Source organism: Lethenteron reissneri, chromosome 31 (genome assembly GCF_015708825.2).
Source record: "Lethenteron reissneri isolate LAM-NWPU_2019-01 chromosome 31, ASM1570882v1, whole genome shotgun sequence".
Taxonomy (NCBI): Eukaryota; Metazoa; Chordata; class Hyperoartia; order Petromyzontiformes; family Petromyzontidae; genus Lethenteron; species Lethenteron reissneri.
The window spans coordinates 1,069,515-1,090,715 of NC_083809.1; the positions used below are offsets into that span (position 1 = coordinate 1,069,515).

At 48.4% G+C, this 21,201-nt stretch overlaps 1 protein-coding gene across 1 annotated transcript; it reads right to left on the reverse strand.

Annotated features, from left to right (window-relative positions):
• Positions 1-8,933: 8,933 nt before the first annotated feature.
• Positions 8,934-15,274, reverse strand: TCAP (titin-cap). Its single transcript, XM_061563231.1, has 2 exons — positions 15,045-15,274; positions 8,934-10,856 (listed from the first exon to the last, which is right to left on the reverse strand). The coding sequence occupies exons 1-2, from the start codon at positions 15,179-15,181 to the stop codon at positions 10,454-10,456; spliced, it is 540 nt and encodes a 179-aa protein (XP_061419215.1). The 5' UTR covers positions 15,182-15,274; the 3' UTR covers positions 8,934-10,453.
• Positions 15,275-21,201: the final 5,927 nt, after the last annotated feature.

A 21,201-nucleotide genomic window follows, 5' to 3' on the forward strand; every position in this document is an offset into this window, starting at 1 on the left:
GAAGGCCTTAATCCAGCAGTGGATGATTAATCATGGCTGATGATGACGTGACCAGAGTTGTGTGCTGTTGATCAAGCGCTCGTAAGCATCGTGTAGCATTCGTACATTAGTCAACATTATTGGGACTCATTGAGACTTTTTGCCAAACAAGACTTGTATCACACAGCATTACAGTTCATATGTAAAGAAATTAAAAACATTGGACACCTTGAAATGAAACTAAACATTGAACCATCATGTAAACAATACAATATTACTTCCATTCCAGCAAGACACATTGCATCTGTATAGGGTATAGTTCAAATCATTATCGCTGCTTATGCACATAGCGGGAAGGAATATTGTTTTAAAATTAAGAGACATGAAATGTTATACCATGCACAACAAGCATGCCTAACCATGTTCCACCATGTTTAGCGTTTGCTTTTGGGTTGCATTGATAGACCTTGTGACCCCATCCATCCAATCACGGCGCTCGTTTTCACGTGCAATTTATAACACATCTTTTAAAATGGGTTTTAACCTTTGCAGGGCGACATGCGTCTTCGTTTGTCCAGTGTTACAGCCGCACTTTTGCCACCCATAATAAACGGGGAAAGGCAGACGTTGTTACCAGCCAAATTGTAGAAGGGTTGCACCTTTAATTTATGAATAACGTATCTAATGAGACTCACCGCAACCCTGTAGTAAGTATTTTTTGGGTCATCTTCAGACGACCGCTTGTGTTGCGATCGAAACGTCGTAGTTTTTTGTTATTTACTTTGAGCCTCTCTACGTGACTTTACCGACAGACCCAAAGAATATTAATTCCTGCAGTCACGAAAGCTTTTAGTCCCGTAGTACGTTTTATGAACTTGTGACAATTCAGCAAGCAAAGCGCCACCGCTTGAGGTCTGCCTGTGGGCCTCTACCTGGGAGCACGTTTCAGTTACCACGCTTTTTGTTTACCCAGCAAAGCCTCATCGAGTCTGGTGGCTCTTTGTTAAGGAGGGTCCTGCCAAATGTTGTAGTCGGGGGTGGGAGCGATGATTGTAATGCATATTCCAATAGAGTGGTTTGCCGGTAATGTTTTTCATTTGGCAGTGGGCCATGATGCCTGCACATAATGGTCTACTCTTGCGAATGATGATGAATACTGTACTCCTGTCGCCAGATTTTAAAATGAATCAATGGTTGGGCGATAGATGGAGGATGGCATCACTGAAGTGCCACTGATATCTGCCGGCGGGCAGTGAAACGCAGCTACGCAGACCTCGCTCTCACGACACAATCAGCCCTAGCGATTAGCATGGTGGATGGGCTTCACAGCGATCCATGAATGCTGTTTCGTGTGGCAAAGTTCCCCCATATAGCCTTAACAGACTGTAGGAGCAAGTGCTGTTCGCAAGTAGGACCTGTGAAGGTTGGAACAGCACACGAGAGGGTGGGTGGCCAGCATCACGCCTGGCCGCCTTTTGTTACACACCGCACCAGGTACTCATTTGAGGCTGAGTCGAGCTTGGGTAGGCCCATGACCGGCTCAGATGATCGTCACTGGTGGTGTCCTTGAGCGGGAATCGAACCGCTCACGACCAACACCGGTGACGATTATCTGAACCGGTCTTGGGCCTCCCCGAGGCCAACAAAGGCGGCCGGGCGTGGTGATGGCCACCCCTCGTGTGCCGTGCCAGCCTTCATCGGTGCTACTCGCTAACAGCACTTGCCCCAGCAGCCTGGGAAGGCGACACGGGGGATCGTAGTTGTGTTTGTGTGTGCGTTTGTCTTGTCTGTGTGTGTCTGTGTGTGGTTGTGGGGACTCATTGCGCCCTTTCAGACAAGCAAGCCAGCATCGGGACTCAAGGTAAGTGAAAGTGAAAATAAAAGTTTAATGTTTTTTCTATACATGTTACTTTCTTTTATATTCTGTACAATATTAAATTAGTACGTAAAATTCTACAATTTTTCTTCTTGTGAGTTCAACAATGCTTCCCTTTTAATTGAACCATAACACATTGTATAGCTGGCCGGATTGAGCATTTAAATACACTGCATTGTTGTGTTCCGACTTACTATCCGTTAGACTCAGGAAATGGCCTCAGGAACGGAGCCCATTCGTAAGTCTAGGTCTGCCCCGACATCATCGAATTACTGAACATGGATGTCTGCGCTTGAGCGGTTCGAAGTTGGCACAGTCGGGGGTTTAGCTGGTGGTGCATCTACCGGTAATCTCATTCAGCCAAACCATGGCACCTGCTGGGTCTGTCCCGAGACCTGTCAGCAGCGAGCCACTTCACGTGGTAGCCTCAAGGTGCACCTAGCCTGGCACTGGCGCCGTGGTGACGTCTCCGTCACTTCGTGGCGAGTGGCGGCTGTGTTGGTCTTGGTTGGACCGGCGTCGTGGCCACGCTTTCCACGCAGCTGCTATGAAGTGGCCAATCCAGATCCGGCCACTCCCTGGGGCCCACGTGCTCACGGCACGGGCACGCGGCTCACGGCACGCGGCTCACGGCACGGGCACGCGGCGCTGATCTATTGCTGTGCCGCAGCCCTCATGGGGCGCGTTCTCGACTCGAGTTGTCCCCCCCCCCTCGTCACTCAGTCGCCGCATGAGAAGGATCGGTATCAACCAGTTAGCGTATTGCGGCGGGTACGGTACAGAAGTGTCTAGAACGATGCACGTGCAGTTTTCACCTTTTAAACTGAGAAACACGTGTACGGAGCTTCCATGTCGTAATATTTGTTGCACTGTGCTTGGCATTTCGAGCTTACTGCTTTGATTCCATCTCCGGGCTTGACCGGCCTTGTTCCTGACTTTCGGAGCTGGTCATCGATTCTGAAAATGTTTACCGATTTTAATAAGACCCCCCTACCTCCTGTATTTAAAGCAAAACCTTTGGCGATTGGTGTGAGTGTGATCACACTTTGATAAACATGACACCCGGGCACACAAGTTTGGGGTGCGCCTTACTTCCAGGAGCGTCTCATGATGTGCCAATGCTCATCCTTCAGTTCATGGCTCACGGGATGAGCACGCGCATCTCTGTTGCTGTGCGCCAGCCTGCGTGTGCCTCCAGCCTTCGTGGCGTCTTTGCATATTTTAGTTTATTAATATATACACATTCATCATATATACACACATCAATATGTACAGTATACACAGTTCCCACCCAATGTTTCTGAAGTTTCAGTGTCAACTACAGTGCATCCGCAGACGACTCGATTGGACATCACTCCGTTTCAGCGTGCATGGTAGATCGAGTTGCCGATATATCGCGATATTACGAAATATCGTGATATAACGCTATATCGTGATATTACGCTTTATCGTGATATTACGCTATATCTTGATATTACGCTTTATCGTGATATAACGCTATATCGTGATATAACGCTATATCGTGATATAACGCTTTATCGTGATATAACGCTTTATCGTGATATAACGCTTTATCGTGCAATGGCATCCACTGTCATCATATTGCCCCTTTTGCATGAATTAGGTCGTCACGAGTCTTCGTTGCTCGTTTGGTCTTTATTAATTGTTTCATTTCCTGGTCATATATTTGTGAAATAACGATGAAGTTCATAATACAGGTTTTTTTGGGGGGTATGATCGTGTAATGTAACGCGATCTCACCCACCCCCCCCCCCCAAAAAAAAACCCTGTATTATGGATGATATCGGTCGTGAAAGCCTACGTGTTAAACAAAAAAGTTAATAAATAATGAAAGTGCTATAAAATATAGTTATTACTCATAAAACTAGTATTTTGTCAAACATTATGGTTATTTATAGCACAGTATGATTTTCAGGAAAAATGCGTGTGCTTTTAAATATAGCTTCAAGGTAAAGTGTGGATGGTCAGGTGACTACGCAATGTCGCTGCAATTGCCGTTTTGCATTCGAGAATCTCCAAACATTCGTGAAGAAGTGTGGCCTGCAAAATGAAACTATAAGGCGACGTTTTGGGCAATGTGCTTCATCGCACATGGAGAGGTCAGAGAGACAGAGAGTTGATAATTAGAGATGGAGACTGCACTTTACACTGTGGGGCCTGATGAAAATCACATTTAAAATGTTTTCTGATTATTATTTTTTGGTATTTGAATGACTATGGCGCCACGGTGGCGAGATGTTAACGACCTCGCCTGGTATACAGGAGGTGGGTTCAATCCCGACCCTAACGCCTGCTGCTGCTGCTGTATATTTTGAGTTTGCGTGTCTCGCTCCCCGTGGTCGAGTGGATTTTCATCTGGGTCCTCGGGTTTTCCCTCCACATTTAGAGACATCGCGTTTAGAGTTTGGCTGCTGTAAGTTTCCCCCATCACATGCGGAACGCGTTTGCTTTTGTTGTTGGTGACACTGCGGTATTTTTGGCTATCGGGACGGAGTGGAGGATATCGCTGCACGGAAACCTCTGCAGGGGGCATCTGGTGTTGACCTGAAACCAAGTACAGCCGCTGTGTCTGTACGCTATGTGTGTGTACACTGTGTGTGTGTACGCTGTGTGTATGTACGTTGTTTTTCCCCTCGAAGCGCCTCTTCTTGTGCACAGGTCCCCTGGAGGTAGCGAGTGGCGATGCTTGCTTGTTAAACTGCAGCTGGCGCGGTGTTCACATTCAAAGCGACACATTCAGGGACTGCATCGGCAATGGGCAGAGGTCGGCAACCAAAACAACAACATGGGCCATTTCTTTAGCATTCGGTCAAAAATTACCTCTATATTTTAAGAGCCGCAATGCCCTGTGCTGGTGAATACGAGGCGGTGGTGGTCCTTGCTAAGTGGCGTCACGAAGCAGGCCCTGAAGAGCTGCAGGTTGCCGGCGCCTAGCAACTTAGTACAAGCACAGATCGAAATCAACAAATCCATCTTCATCACCAATGCCGCCTTCGTCGTAATCAGCCATGGTTTATCCTCTGCTGGATTAAGGTCTCCCCTGTGCCATCGCCACCCCTCACAATTCTACAATTCCACAATCCGTCTAATGCCTGCACATGAATTGATCTCACTCATCGCTCCATCTGCACAGTGGTCATCTTTGTATTTGCATCGTGTCCTGTGGCTGCCATTTCAAACACAATATAGTTCAGTATTTTGCAAAGGCCATCAACCTTTTGAGCGCTGTGCCCAGGCAAAGCCCAACTCTCCTGGACAATGCATGGCCTCTGGGTTATCTTTCTTCCCTGATCCATGTGCTCCTCCTGTTTCTGTGTCATTCCAAGCGTGTTCACTTTGCACATTCAGCTCTTGCTCTGTGTGATTTTTGTTGTCAGCGGTCATTCTTCACGATCCGTCATTTTGCAAATAATACGCACTGGCTGGAATGGTTCTGCAAATCAATTGTCGAGCGTTTTTTTGCAAAAGTTCTCCATCCACCAATTGTTTGCCTCTATTTCTTAAATTTGATCCACATTCACCTGATGAGGCCTCCTTTGCCAGTAGCAAAATATAATAAAATGTTTTTTACCCTTTTTTTGGCAACAAAACTGACAGCTTTTTACAAGGAATCATGTTTGCATTAACCACAATACCTGCGGTCAGAATGAAAAAAACCCCAACTCTGATAATTTATGCATTGTCCTTGAAATTGATTGGTCCACACCAGAGACAGCTTTTCTTAGAGCCCAATCTCACATGGTGTTGGACCAGATCACGCCAAAAGGCGCACAACTCAAAGACAATGCACTTTCAAAGTATGAGGGCTCCCTTGCCAGTAGCAAAATATAATAATAGGTTTTTTACCCTTTTCTTTTTAAAAGGTGTCAGTTTTGTTGCCAGAAAAAAGGGTAAAAAACCTATTATGATCCACATTCATTAACTGTCGAAGTATACATATTCTACTGTACTTGCCTGTTGAATCCCTGCAACAATTAGTGTCATTGTATTTGGAAAACTTGTTGTTAATCTCTTATGCTTTAGCTTATATACCTTAAGCCCGACTTTGCAACCTTCTTTGTGAAGTTTTTACAATAATGTCCTGAAGTTAATTTTGCCTGGTTATCTACAATCGTCGACTAATATGGACTAACGTTTTGGTAAAGGCCCTTCTTCAGAGCAGAGAGAGAGAGCAGTAGGATCGAGGTGATGAACAGAGATCACGGGCACGTATTGCAAAGTGCGATATCCATCTATAAGCGACTCACCGCTCCCGTGAACAGAGGCCATGTCCCAAAGCGTTATCTTACGACGGGCCTCCACTCTTGCTGGTTTAGAGCAGTGGCACATTGAGTGGCAACTTCTTTCTTTAAATATAGCCTGGTGTCTTTTGAAGTCAAGTTTACAGTTGTCTGTGCAATGTTATTCACCCACAGCCCAGGGTAACTGAGGACAGAAAAGCTTTGACAGAGTTGAGAGTGCGGCTTGTATTTTGTATTTCCTCAAAGGGGGGAAGGGGGGGGGGTCCACAGAGGGCACATAGATACAGTTAATAGGCAGTTTACAGCCCTGTATGCTCTAATTTATTTTGGACTCGGGTTGCTGTATTGGAAAATATCGCCGTCTCGACTGACGGAGCAGTGTTTTCGGAAATGCAGTTGTCGCATTCTGAGCGATAACTTCAAGGTGGGCTAAATTTAAACGGTGACTTGGCGCGTTTGTCATCGGCACAGGCAGCCTAATGACACTGGCACATCGTCGTCCGCGTTCCGTGTGAATGCCATACGATTACTGTATCACAAAGGCAATGTTCGTAGGCTCGCGCAGTGAATGAAAGTCCTGCCTTGATGATTAATTCTAATTGGCTCACTGCTGCTGCTGCAGATGCCTTTGAGCCTGGCCCTGTCTCTGAAGGACACAAATGCACAGCGCTCTTTGTCTGCTGGGAGCTTCACGGAAAGACGCTGGGTTCAAAAAATAGCGGCTTCCTCTCCTTTGTGGAATGTGTTGCAAGTGCCGTCACCTGAGAATCAACAATAGCCGCGGTTTCTTGCAGCTGTTTTTGATCACCAATTTGGCATTCTACATCGCAATCATCGCCCCTACTGAAAAAAACAGTCTTTATAGGTCCCTCCTAATACTGGTAGGAACCTCCTGGTTACACCAGCCCACAGGGGATTATTGTGTCCGTCCGTCCGTCGTGCAGGGAGGGGCTGGGTGGGGAGGGGAGGGTGGGGAGGGGCTTGGTGGGAAGGGTGGGGCTGGGTGGGGGGTGGGAGGGGTGGGGCTGGGTGGGGAGGGGTTGGTCACCCCGTGGTGCCCTTATAAAACTCAACGTTCACGCCGGCTTGTGCCCGCCCTCACAGTCGGGCATATTTGCGGAATACACCACGCCGCCGTTGACCCTGGCCATTGACCGAGCAACCCAACGTTCCTACCAGCTCCGTCCGCAGGACAATGTGTTAAAGCGTGCCTTTCCTGAGTGAACTGGCGTAATACATGAATAGCCCACGGCAAGATCGTCATGAACATTGCACGAGTGCAGCCTCTTCGTCAAACCGCTGCTGGATGAGGGGCTCCCAAAACCGTGTGGGTCGCGGAGGGGTTTCGACCTCGCCACGCTGGAGGAAGCGGGAGGCAGAGATGCGGGAGTGGAACAACTCTGTCTGTGCTGCCCGCTACTGCCCACCACGAAGCACCAAAGTCTATAACACCTGGTATGCACGGTGGTCGTGCAACCAAGAGCTGCCTCGGCTCAAGCGTTTCCTGATTCCTGAGATCTGACGACATCTCAGAAGTGATTTCCCAAATTTGCGTAGTTCAGTTCAACAACATTTGGCTCACTCGACAGGGTCCGCGTGTTGTGGACAGCATGAGCCACCGGCAAAACGTGGCATTCGTGTCCACCTTTCCAGCCGATCCCATTATCGGTGGAGCCAGAGCTGCTGCGTATTGTGGGCATGGTTTAGGTTTGACGTCTAAGTAAGGGGGGGGGGATTGTTTGGACATACTTCCCCACACTGGCCACTGCGGGCTGGTGAAGATGCAGCACCTACCTGAATAGAGACGCACCACGATCAGTGAGGCAGGGCCCCCGATGTGAGGTCACTACAGTGATCACGACTAAAGCAATGCTAAGTTGTCGTTTAACACATTACATCTTGACTTAAAGCTTTCGTGACTGCAGGAATTCATATTCTTTGGGTCTTTCGATTAAGTCACGTAGATAGGTTCAAATAAAATAACGAAAAAATACATATTTCGATCGCAACGCTTGTGTTGCGATCGAAACGTCGTAGTTTTTTGTTATTTTCTTTGAACCTATCTACGTGACTTTACCGAAAGAAAATGTTTAACACATTCTTTGGCGATGCCGCGTTGACAGTGGTGCACAAGAACACATAACAAAGAAACCTCAGCTATTATCCTAAACGTCGCCTATTCAATACGTTGTATTTATTTTTAAAGCCATGCATTAGTGTTATTGACGAAAGGTTTGGGGTTGTTTTTGTGTGACTTGGCGTTGGCCGCAGCAGTGAGAAGTGCCACGTGTCCCCGTTGGGTGCTGCACGGAACAGCAGCGTGGAACCGCGAGCAGCAGCTCTGCTCTCTCTACTTGTAGTTGTGATGTAGATGAAAGGTAACATACAATATGGGAAACAGCAGTGGCACCACAAGCTGTAAATGGGATACATTTGGTCTTCATGGAAATAACTGGGTTTTTAGATTTTAAACACCCGGATTTACTGTACCAGGGTACCCCACCCATGAATGTCGACTGATATTTCAAGGACAATCCACACTTGAAATATCAGTCGACATTCATGGGTGGGGTAAAAGTAAAAGGACAATGCACACTTTTACTTTTTGTGGCCTCAGTCCGTTGTTCTCATAATCTGAAGGTCGTGATGAGTTCAACTCTCGCCTGGGGCAGCAAGTGACATGGATGTGTGTATCTGTGAAAGCCGCGCCCTTTACTCTCAAGTAATGTTTTTGAGGAGGGCCTTGTTTGCGGTGTTTAAACAAATGTGTCGGGATTTGTGCTGCGAGAGTATGAATTCCCGTGACAAAAGACAAATGCAGTCCAATGTTTATTGAAAAAAAAATACAGCAATGTTTGACATCGTTCCATCTACGTCACGCTTTTATTTCCCACAAGTGCAGAGACACGAAAGAGCCATCCACGTGTCACTTTACATTCCTACGGTCGCGGAGTAACAGTGCATCAGTTAGACCCGTTCATTAACATCCTACAATGTTCACTTTTTGTTCACTTTTTTGTTCACTTTATATCGATCCGAACCATCCTGTTTAGTAAGGCTTTGAGAATATAAAACATCCACTGCACCTCACAATACATGTTTTAGTCTGAAAATAGCAATGTAGCGCTTGTTGGCATATTTTCTTAATTTAGTTAAATATCACAATGCTGTATAATTATCATTCCGGCAGCATGAGGGCAAATGCAGGGGCGCCACGGTGGCGACAGTTACTTGAAGTGGAAGTCCTTTCAAAGTTTCCATCACGTGCGTCCCACCGCCTCCTGTCACTAACATGTGAACATGTGTGGTGTTTTGTGCGGTATTTTGATGGCGCCAGTGGCATTTTAATGAAAGCAACCCGCTGTGAGCCCATTCAGGTAATGTCAGGTAATGTCCCGTGACCAACTGCCCAACAGTGCGGTTTTGTAGGGTTCCAAAAACAGGTGCAGTGCTTTTATTGTGGATGGGAAGCATTGTATGATGGGATCAAATACACATGGACCCACCAACCCACCACTCAATTCATCTTAAAACATCTTTTTACCGTGCAACCTTTTGCAAACCTTCATCCAACATTTCACTTCATCCGAACGTTCTCAATCCAACTATTAAAACTACACACTTTACCACTTACGCGGAACCTGTAGCAGTAATGGGACTTTCCATCACACACATTCTAGTCTCAGAAACAATTTAAACGTACGCCACACATCCACACATCGGGATTAAATATGAAAATTCTAAAAATAAAACTGCGTGAATAACATCTACCTTCATAGTTAGCAAAAAAAACTATATTTATACAATTACCACTTACAACACTCACTAAATAATAATACAGACTATGATGGAAAGAGATCAACAGACCCAAATGCACACCGAGGGGAGTCCAGCTGGTTTAGAATGCAACCTCAAAGCAACGTCTATGCACGCTGTGGCTTTAGGGCAACTCAAGCACTCGCTAACCATCATAGCCAGCAGTGACAGCGGTGATGCGTACGGTGAAGCCAGGCGTCTAGAGGCTATGAATGAGACACTGGCTATGTTTACATAACGGCTATGCTAGCCAGCAATAACCGTGTCTGTGTGCATGAAGACAAAACGGATTCGCATTCGATAGACAATGGAAGTTTTCAAAATAAGCCAAGCGTTTTCAAACCGTGGCGTATTTAGGAGATTTGCACAATAGTACCAGTTGTATGCAAATGATACCTGTTTCTATTGCGCCTGTCACACTTTGCTTGTTTATCAGTGTAACTTTATCGGACAAACACCTGCGATGGAAACGTAGCCACTGACGAAACGCCACGCGCGCATCGCACATCGAGCCGAGCGTCTAGCTGCGGAGCTGGCTGTTGGATCGAGCCAGCGCCGGGTAGATCCCGGGCGACTTGAGATCGATCTTGGGATCCGTGATCCTGGGAGTGGGGGATCCCGTGGTCGCCTGATTGCGCGCTCCGAGGGCCGACTCGAACTCCAACATGCCCTTGATGGGCAGCGGCGTGGGCTCGCGCTCGGACGCCTTGGGCAGCCCAATTTTGGCCGGAGTGAAGATGGGCACGGGCAGCACGGGACGGGACGCGGGCAGCACGCGGTGCTCGCGGAAGGGCACCGCGCCCCACCAGCCGATGCCGCCCAGGCGCATGAGTCCCGCGGGGGAGCGCTGCACCAAAAGGGACATCTGACCCCGGCGCTCCAGGCTCTCCTTGCGCGCCGTGTTCGCCTCCCGGAGGTTGGTCCTGTGCGTGCGCGCGGTCGGCACGAGAGGTTACGATGGTGGGACGGACAGCTGAGTGAGTGGGTGGGTGGATTGGTGAGCGTGGGTGAGTTGGTTGGTGGTGGATACGTGAGTGCCTGTTTGCTTGTGTGTTTGGGTAGGTGGGTGAGTGAGTTCACCATGCCAGCCTTCATAGGTTTTTGCTAACAACACTTGTCACAACAGTCTATATGGCTACATAGGAGATGTGTCCGTGTGTGCGGGAGAATGTTTGCAAAAGAGAATATGCGAGTGTGAGACCGTGTCTTTGTGTGTCCGTGATCTTGCGTGAGACGGTGAGAGAATTTTCTGAATACGTTTTTGAGAGTGTGCGTGTGAATGTATTTGTGTGAATGTGTTTTTAAGTGTAAGGTGTGTCAGAGTGTGTTCGTCTATTTGTGAGTGTGTACCTGAGTGTATTTGTGAGTGTGTAAGTGAGTGTATTTGTCAGTGTGTATGTGAGTTTGTGAGTGTATATGATAATTTGTGAGTGTGTAAGTGAGTGTAATTGTGAGTTATGTGAGTGTATTTGTGAGTGTGTATGTGCGTATTTGTGAGTGTGTATGTGAGTATTTGTGAGTGTGTAATTGAGTGTAATTGTGAGTGTACGTGAATGTATTTGCGAGTGTGTGAGTGTATTTGTGAGTGTGTATGTGAGTGTATTTGTGAGTGTATTTGTGTGAATGTGTGAGCGTGCGGGAGAGAGAGAGCCTGCTTAGAAGGTTCCAGATAGAGTGCGTGAGAGAGTGAACGTGCCGGCCTTCATAGATGCACCCGAACAACACTTGCCCCTAAAAGTCTATTAAGGCTATAGGGGGGATCTTTGTATTTGTGGGAGTGTATCGGTGAGTGTGTGCATGAGAGACAGCGCTAACCGCTGTGCTACGAACCCGGGTTCGATTCCCGCTCACGGCCAACACCAATGACGAATATCTGAACCGGTCCTGGGCCTCCCCTAGGTCGACTCTGCCTTAAATTAGTACCTGGTGCAGTGAGTAAAATATCGCCACTGGGGAGACAAAGGTGACCGGGCGTGGTGCTGACCACCCACCCCCTCGTGTGTCGTGCCCTTCGTAGGTGCTACTCGCTAACAGCACTTGCCCCGCAGTCCGTTACAGCCATAATAGAGGTTTTTTGGGTTAGAACTCGCCCAATAAAAACCTCTTATGGATGATATTGGTCACAAAAGCCTACGTGTTAGTCTGTTAGGCTATACGGGGGAATGTTCGTCGTCTTTGCAGGTTTCAGAGCGAGTGTGTCCGTGTGTTAGTGTGTGAGTGTGTCCGTGTGTGAGTGAGTAGGCGAGTGTGTCCGTGTGTGAGTGAGTGGGTGAGTGAATGTGTCCGTGTGTGAGTGAGTGGGCGAGTGTGTCCGTGTGTGAGTGAGTGTGTCCGTGTGTGAGTGAGTGTGTCCGTGTGTGAGTGAGTGTGTTCGTGTGTGAGTGAGCGAGTGGGTGAGTGAGTGTGTCCGTGTGTGAGTGAGTGTGTCCGTGTGTGAGTGAGTGAGTGTGTAAGTGAGTGTGTCCGTGTGTGAGTGAGTGTGTCCGTGTGTGAGTGAGTGTGTCCGTGTGTGAGTGAGTGAGTGTGTTCGTGTGTGAGTGAGTGTGTCCGTGTGTGAGTGAGTTCGTGTGTGAGTGAGTGTGTCCGTGTGTGAGTGAGTGAGTGTGTTCGTGTGTGAGTGAGTGTGTCCGTGTGTGAGTGAGTGTGTCCGTGTGTGAGTGAGTGTGTCCGTGTGTGAGTGAGTGTGTCCGTGTGTGAGTGAGTGTGTCCGTGTGTGAGTGAGTGTGTCCGTGTGTGAGTGAGTGTGTCCGTGTGTGAGTGAGTGAGTGTGTTCGTGTGTGAGTGAGTGTGTCCGTGTGTGAGTGAGTGTGTCCGTGTGTGAGTGAGTGAGTCCGTGTGTGAGTGAGTGTGTCCGTGTGTGAGTGAGTGAGTGTGTTCGTGTGTGAGTGAGTGTGTCCGTGTGTGAGTGAGTGTGTCCGTGTGTGAGTGAGTGAGTGTGTGAGTGAGTGTGTCCGTGTGTGAGTGAGTGTGTCCGTGTGTGAGTGAGTGTGTCCGTGTGTGAGTGAGTGTGTCCGTGTGTGAGTGAGTGTGTCCGTGTGTGAGTGAGTGTGTCCGTGTGTGAGTGAGTGTGTCCGTGTGTGAGTGAGTGAGTGTGTTCGTGTGTGAGTGAGTGTGTCCGTGTGTGAGTGAGTGTGTCCGTGTGTGAGTGAGTGAGTGTGTCCGTGTGTGAGTGAGCGAGTGTGTCCGTGTGTGAGTGAGTGTGTCCGTGTGTGAGTGAGTGAGTGTGTCCGTGTGTGTGTGAGTTAGCGAGTGGGTGAGTGAGTGTGTCCGTGTGTGAGTGAGTGTGTCCGTGTGTAAGTGAGTGTGTCCGTGTGTGAGTGAGTGTGTCCGTGTGTGAGTGAGTGTGTCCGTGTGTGAGTGAGTGTGTGAGTGAGTGAGCGAGTGTGTCCGTGTGTGAGTGAGTGTGTGAGTGAGTGAGCGAGTGTGTCCGTGTGTGAGTGAGTGTGTCCGTGTGTGAGTGAGTGTGTCCGTGTGTGAGTGAGTGTGTCCGTGTGTGAGTGAGCGAGTGTGTCCGTGTGTGAGTGAGTGTGTCCGTGTGTGAGTGAGTGTGTCCGTGTGTGAGTGAGTGTGTGTGTGAGTGAGTGTGCTCGTGTGTGAGTGAGTGTGTCCGTGTGTGAGTGAGTGAGTGTGTGTGTGAGTGAGCGAGTGTGTCCGTGTGTGAGTGAGTGTGTGAGTGAGTGAGCGAGTGTGTCCGTGTGTGAGTGAGTGTGTGAGTGATTGAGCGAGTGTGTCCGTGTGTGAGTGAGTGTGTCCGTATGTGAGTGTGCCCGTGTGTTAGTGTGTCCGTGTGTGAGTGTGTTAGTGAGTGATCGAGTCTGCCTGTGTGTTAGTGAGTGAGTGAGTGTGTCCGCCTGTGTGTTAGTGAGTGAGTGTGTCCGTGTGTGAGTGAGTGTGTGAGTGAGTGAGTGTGTGAGTGTGTCCGTGTGTGAGTGTGTCCGTGTGTGAGTGAGTGTGTCCGTGTGTGAGTGAGTGTGTCCGTGTGTGAGTGAGTGTGTCCGTGTGTGAGTGAGTGTGTCCGTGTGTGAGTGAGTGTGTCCGTGTGTGAGTGAGTGTGTCCGTGTGTGAGTGAGTGAGTGAGTGTGTCCGTGTGTGAGTGAGTGAGTGTGTTCGTGTGTGAGTGAGTGTGTCCGTGTGTGAGTGAGTGTGTCCGTGTGTGAGTGAGTGAGTGTGTCCGTGTGTGAGTGAGCGAGTGTGTCCGTGTGTGAGTGAGTGTGTCCGTGTGTGAGTGAGTGAGTGTGTCCGTGTGTGTGTGAGCGAGTGGGTGAGTGAGTGTGTCCGTGTGTGAGTGAGTGTGTCCGTGTGTAAGTGAGTGTGTCCGTGTGTGAGTGAGTGTGTCCGTGTGTGAGTGAGTGTGTCCGTGTGTGAGTGAGTGTGTGAGTGAGTGAGCGAGTGTGTCCGTGTGTGAGTGAGTGTGTGAGTGAGTGAGCGAGTGTGTCCGTGTGTGAGTGAGTGTGTCCGTGTGTGAGTGAGTGTGTCCGTGTGTGAGTGAGTGTGTCCGTGTGTGAGTGAGCGAGTGTGTCCGTGTGTGAGTGAGTGTGTCCGTGTGTGAGTGAGTGTGTCCGTGTGTGAGTGAGTGTGTGTGTGAGTGAGTGTGCTCGTGTGTGAGTGAGTGTGTCCGTGTGTGAGTGAGTGAGTGTGTGTGTGAGTGAGCGAGTGTGTGCGTGTGTGAGTGAGTGTGTGAGTGAGTGAGCGAGTGTGTCCGTGTGTGAGTGAGTGTGTGAGTGATTGAGCGAGTGTGTCCGTGTGTGAGTGAGTGTGTCCGTATGTGAGTGAGTGTGCCCGTGTGTTAGTGTGTCCGTGTGTGAGTGTGTTAGTGAGTGATCGAGTCTGCCTGTGTGTTAGTGAGTGTGTCCGCCTGTGTGTTAGTGAGTGAGTGTGTCCGTGTGTGAGTGAGTGTGTGAGTGATTGAGCGAGTGTGTCCGTGTGTGAGTGAGTGTGTCCGTATGTGAGTGTGCCCGTGTGTTAGTGAGTGTGTCCGTGTGTGAGTGTGTTAGTGAGTGATCGAGTCTGCCTGTGTGTTAGTGAGTGAGTGTGTCCGCCTGTGTGTTAGTGAGTGAGTCAGCGTGTCCGTGTATTGCGGACGAGGCAATCGCCCCCCTTGTGCCACTCACGCGCTCTCGGCCACGTGGCTCACGGTCGTGTCGTCCCACTCGGCGCGGTAAGACTCCTTCTTCTGATGGTTCTCCTCGAACACCTGGCAGCGCAGGGTGCCCTTGCCACTGCCGCACATGCTCACGTCTGGCCTCATGATGCACCTGTGCAAGGTGGAGTGTGAGAACTGTGGCAGATACGCTGGAGGATAGCTCGTGCGCGTCTGTGTGTGTGTGAGAGACGGATTGTCACGGTGATTATATTTATAGGATTGACCGCGCTGATATTGGCATCGTGACTCACGCATTTGGCCACCTCTGTTGGGGGCGAGGGGGGGGTCGCTCATGCCAGGACGTTAAGACAGCCAGCCCTTCCTCCCCCGTACCCACAAAACTGCCCCCCGTCTTGGTCTCAAGTAACGTATCCCAGTAATGTTCCTACTGCGGTAATTAGCTCAGAGTCTGGATGCGGCTCCTCTAGATGCGTGATTCAGCGCTCATCAATCCGCTGGCGCGGCGTGTTTCTCAGCGGATCGTCACTCGGCAATGACATCAGCGTCTCGGCGAGATCTCCAGCCACCTCCAAGAGACGCGTGCTTGTCAGCGAGGAAGTATTTAATTTGCTGCTTCGGTGAATTTATGCTCAAAATAGCAGGTTCATTTAATTACGATAATCACAATAGCAAGTGTTTTGTCATTAACACTCATTACAATATCTGACATCACCAGCCAAGACTATTTAAGGCTTCTTAAACTTCAACATGTGGGGCGCCGTGGTGACCGCACGGCCCGATGGACCCCACTACCCGAATTCGATTTCTGACCTCGGCTGACATGAACCCACACTGATTGGCGTGGTGGTGATGATGATGATGCGTTTAGAATATTTGGCGACTATAAATGATCCTTGTGGCGGTACCCCGGGGTACCAAATAATACAAATTGGCCTCGACAATTAAATATTTATTTCTGGAACACTTTTTTTTCCAGGGGTGTAACTTCACTCCGCGACTGGGGTACCAATCAATCCGAAATCGGTGCTACTCCGCGATGTCGAAACGCCAAACATGAGCATAACAACATCCGTTATCGACAATTACACTTTGAATCGTGCATCGTGTCCAGCCCGTCGAGACGAGTCGATTGCCGCATCCCTTTCACGTGACTTTACCGAAAGAACCAATAATATGAATCCCTGCAGTCACGAAAGCTTTAAGTCAAAAGTTTTATATTTGTACACTGTATTTTAATCGAATGAACAACTTTTCGTTATTTTACAATAATATTGGTCACCCAACACCGTTCTACTTCCGACCTTTTCGTTTCATGGTGCTGCCTGTGCATGGAATTTTGTTTGTTCTTTTGCTGCTTGAACGTTTACATTCATAAGGTGAGGGATTTTTTTTTATCACCCACACTTGTAAATATTCTGTACTGAGGTGATCTGTGGCTTTTCAGCCACGGCGAGCCCCACGATGGGAGCAATTCGGGAACAGAGCAACAGAGAACAACACTGGGCAAATTCGATCCTTCATCCTCATGCAGACTTGAATGCAGCTGAAATTGTAGGGGTGATGTAAATAATCATTCGAGACGAAGAGGGCCTGTTTCAGGGGATCTGTAAGAATTGAAAGGATTCACCTCACGCCGTGCTCAGCAAGTTGTCTTTATGAGACGACCCTTGTTGTAGTACGGAGTTAGACTGATGGCTTTAATCTAAGTTGTCTTGTGGTTGTTGTTGTTTGACTTGCATCCCACTGGGATTTTTGCATACAGCGTTGGTGTACGGTGCTTTTTCTGGAAGACTTTGCAGTTTTTTCCTGGATTTTTCTGTTTGCGCATAGTGACTTTAAGATGTTTTCTTGTTCATGTTTTTCTTTTTTGTTTTGTTGCGGTTGTACCCGATTCAAGAGCCGAATGGCTCACATGGCTGTACCAAATAAACTGAAGAAAAAAAAAACTGACCCACAGTTAAGGTCCACGGTCACACGGCACTCCACATCCACAACTCCCTGTCCTGGACTACTCTGCCCCGTTATACCCTGGCCCACGTTCCTTTGTCAGTCGTATCTTCGTTTATGATTGACTGGCCAAGCCTACTTGAGTCCCCTACTGAACCTCTGCAAGGGTTTTGCCTCATGTAATGATTAACTGGGCAGGCGCTCCCGTGTGTCCAACGTAACGACATACTCGGCACGTGTATGTTATTATTATTACACACTTTCATTTAACTCACTCTGTTGTTGTTGTTGTATCCTCAAATATTGTAACGCAATTCTAACCCACTTCCCAATGTGGTATCGACTGAAAACTTGGTATAGTTATGTCATACTGCTGACAATAAAATATTCTGTCATAAAAAATATAAAATATATATTTTTAAACATTATTTTTTATATGTTATGTTTCGGCTTGGGTCTAATTGTCCACGGTAAACTGACGTTGGCTGTAATCGACCACGGTCCCTTACGTCATGGCAAGCTTCGGGGCCACTTCATGGAGTGGTGGAGTTCTTCCATTACGAGTACGGTACATTTCATTAAAGCGTGTTTTTAAAAAAGTTTGTTTAAAACAGTACTTATTTATGGTTCTGTTTGGGTACATTATCTCTCCCCCCCACCACTCCTCATCCCCCCCTCCCTTCAAAAAACGTTGTTCCCAATCGTTGCCCGTACGAGGGAGTAGGACAGTGAGCCCAGCCATCATTTGCAAATCCCTACCCCGAGGCCACCTGGCCCGGGTTTGTTTCTCGCTAGTGGCTTGGTATTTTCCCCTTCCCGACGTTCGCTTTCCATGTTATGATCTTGTGTAATAAAAACGTAAATAAACGAACAGGGCCAGTGGTAGGGGGGTATTGCCACGCTGAGCCCTCGTGCTCCTTAGCGTTGTGTTCACAGCTGTGGTGGCCCAAGAAACAAGTCAACTGCCCCTCCATGCGAGAGGAACTGGAGCCAAGCTTGCGAACGAAACTGTCGAATCTGGTAGATGTTGCCCGTAACTTTCCTAGTTAGTACTAAATTAAAATACGCAAATATTCGGCGGCTGGGTCACCTTGTGGCGATTTCACAAGCTCGCCGTTCCGAGCCATTTTGCAGAGTACAAGGTTCAACTGCAGCAATCCTTGCCAATGTTCGTTTTTTCCCAGGCACATTTAGAATCAACATGCGAATAGAGTAATTGGCTGCTGGAAATATCCACATTGTAAGCCACTTAGTTGAGCAATTATTTGTGGCCAGGTCGCATAGCTCAGTGGGCTTTACCTGGTAAAATAAAACATAATTTCGTTTCGTTCTATATGGAATCATCAGAGAGCGCCATCTGCTGCAAAATTGACGTTAAATACTTTGACAAAGTGAACCCCACCGAAGGATCGTAACCTTATCGTGATGGTGGAGTTTGTGTGTTCTAATGACCCTCAGAGCTATCTCGCCTGGAGTATTGTACTCCTGATAGGGTCTCCCTGGACGAACAGGTCTGAGGGGAGGTTCCAGACAAATAACGGTCCAAACAAACGCCCCCTATGAATGGTTTGTAAATATTAAAATCAGAGAACCTCGCCCTGACAAGGTATACCAGGACACCCCCCTGGAGCCAGTCCTGGGGGTGGTGTTCGCCGGCAAGCGCCTGGTGACCCACATAACCCGCTCGGGCCCAGCCCGAAATGGAAACGAAGGAACGGACAATGCCTCCAAGCCGTGTTGAGACGTTACAGTCCATGCATTTACATGGCATTGTTCTTATGCATTTGCTAATACAGCGGTAAGCTTATGCCTATGGCCAAATCACGTGGAATGACCCCAGATTTTGGAATCTAAGCAGGGTTGAGCCTGGATCGTGATTGGATGTGCGAACCCCCATGCATGAAGCAGGTGTTGCAGATTGCTGTGGGGCTACCTTGATAGAGGTGGGTAATGTATCAAATCCCTTGTGCTGAACTTTGCACCGCCCATTCCCTCCGACTTCGCTCACATTGATCAGCGTCGGTGTCGTATGGTCATATTTAACCCACCAACGATCCAATTGACAAAGTGGTTACACATGAGCATACACCAGAGGCCGCAATCGGGTACCCGATACCCTTACCCTACCCGATACCCGGCTACCCGTACCCGGCCGGGTACGGGTAGACCGTGAGTCACTGGTGAGTAACCGTTTGTCACTCATTTCCCAACGTCTTGTCTCCTCTCACAATTCAAGTTCCTAGAATCAACCCACCCGCGCCTGCAACATGGCTTCATCCCAGAGGTCCCAAACAGGTACCCGATACCCGTACCCGGCTGGGTACGGGGGTAGGGTACGGGTACGGCCGGGTACGGGTACCTGTTTGCGACCCTGGTGCGGCCGGTAACGGGTAAGGAATCAAAACCCATTTGCGACCTCTGGCATACACCGCTGATGTGACTCATAGAATCAATACTGGTCCAGGGATTTTATTAAATAGCTGCTTGAAAACATTGGTCCACAAAGCCGATAGGCTAACGAATTACTAAAATTGCTAAATGCATTTTTAGGTGACACAACATGTCGTTGCATGCTTGTTTACTGTTTGTTGTAAAATGAAAACAGCAGTTGCGGTATCATGGCGACTTGTGGTTTGTGTCCAGAGCGGTGCGCTCTGCGTATTAAAAGCTGGAGATGATGTTACGGCACACCGTGTCCCCACTGTCCCCACTGTCGCTAAAAATAGTCACGCACGGGGCGGCAAGGTCCCTGGCGGACCCACAGCCATGGCTGCTGCTGCTGCTGGCACAGAGGCCCCTTGCCACCTTCACATGTACACCCAGCGGTGATGTGTGGGAACGTGGTGGCCATGGCAACCTTACATGCGTCTTGTTGGGCCACTTCAGGAACGGGAGGGTCTTCTCATTAATACCTACACTGACCGTGCATTAATTAATCCCAGATTGAAATTTCAGGGACGGGCATTGTGCCATGCCTGGCGGATGCCCGACTAAACAGCTGTCTCATTCCACACGTGGCCTTCTGAAACCTCACAGATATCCACCCGAGTACATGGCAGCCATACCAGACAGTACAGACTTTCGGTCCATGGGCAAATATAAACGATATAACTTAAGTGGCTGAGAAAAGAACGAAGGTAATTTTTTTCGTCCGCAACAAAGGTGAATTAGTATGACGTGAAAATGTCAAGCGATGTTTACAGGCCATCCAGACACACGAGCAATGAGTGAGACTGAAGGATCTGATTTGAACAATGAGTCGGATGAGGGCCTCCCCACGCCGTGCAGGGTCGTGAGGGTTATTTGACCAGAATCCACGATGGTCAGTCGGGGCTGAAGGAGGGGGGCACACAAAGTAGCCCCGCAAGCAGCCTATAGCACCTAATATACACATCCCATAACTTATTGGACGCTTCATCATTGGACCTCCTTTGCCAGTACCAAAATATAATAATCGTGTTTTTCCCCTTTTTTTCTGGCAACAAAACTGACACCTTTTTACAAGGCTTCGTGTCTGCATTAACCACAATACTTGCAGTCAAATGCAAACAAAAACACACGACGCTAATTGATAAGGACAATGCAACCCAGAGGGCGCCTTCCAACTTCACTCTCATAACTGAAGGTCGCTTCTCAGCCCCCCACCCCCTCCCTGCCCACCCAGCAGCAGTGTACGTGAGCACAACCACAGGGGAGGGTAAAGTGTGGGTACTCACACGTGCTTCAAAATGTTTGGTCATCATTAAAGAGGGCAGGAGGCTGAAACCCCTCTTACATTCTAGATTTGAAGCTTTCGTGACTGCAAGGACTCATATTCTTAGGTTTTTTCGGTAAAGTCACGTAGGTAAAACATCAAAATTAATAAAAATAAAATAAAGATCCGAAACGTCGTGATCTTTATTTTATTTTAATAAATTTTGATGTTTTACCTACGTGACTTTACCGAAAAAACCTAAGAATACCCCTCTTACAGTGGAGACCTTCCCACAGCAGTGGGGTGAGCGGGCAATTGCGGGGCTGCGCCTTCCTTCACCACCTTTTCTGGATCCATGAGGTTGCAGTTTTGGAATGAGAAGAAAATGCTGACACATTCGCCTACACAACATACACACTGGATCCGTGTACAGGATATAATTCTATTTTTATAAAACTTTTAAAAGTGAGCGGGAAGTTTCGATACCATAACCCGCAACACATTTAGGGACAAAATAAACTGC

What these genes read in the sequence shown, in the direction of transcription:
- TCAP (XM_061563231.1), bottom strand. Translation starts at nt 15,181, where the DNA reads ATGAGGCCAGACGTGAGCATGTGCGGCAGTGGCAAGGGCACCCTGCGC. An exon ending in AGCCACGTGGCCGAGAGCGC is followed by an intron (nt 10,857 to 15,044) that starts GTGAGTGGCACA and finishes GCGCACGCACAG; the next exon opens with GACCAACCTCCGGGAGGCGA.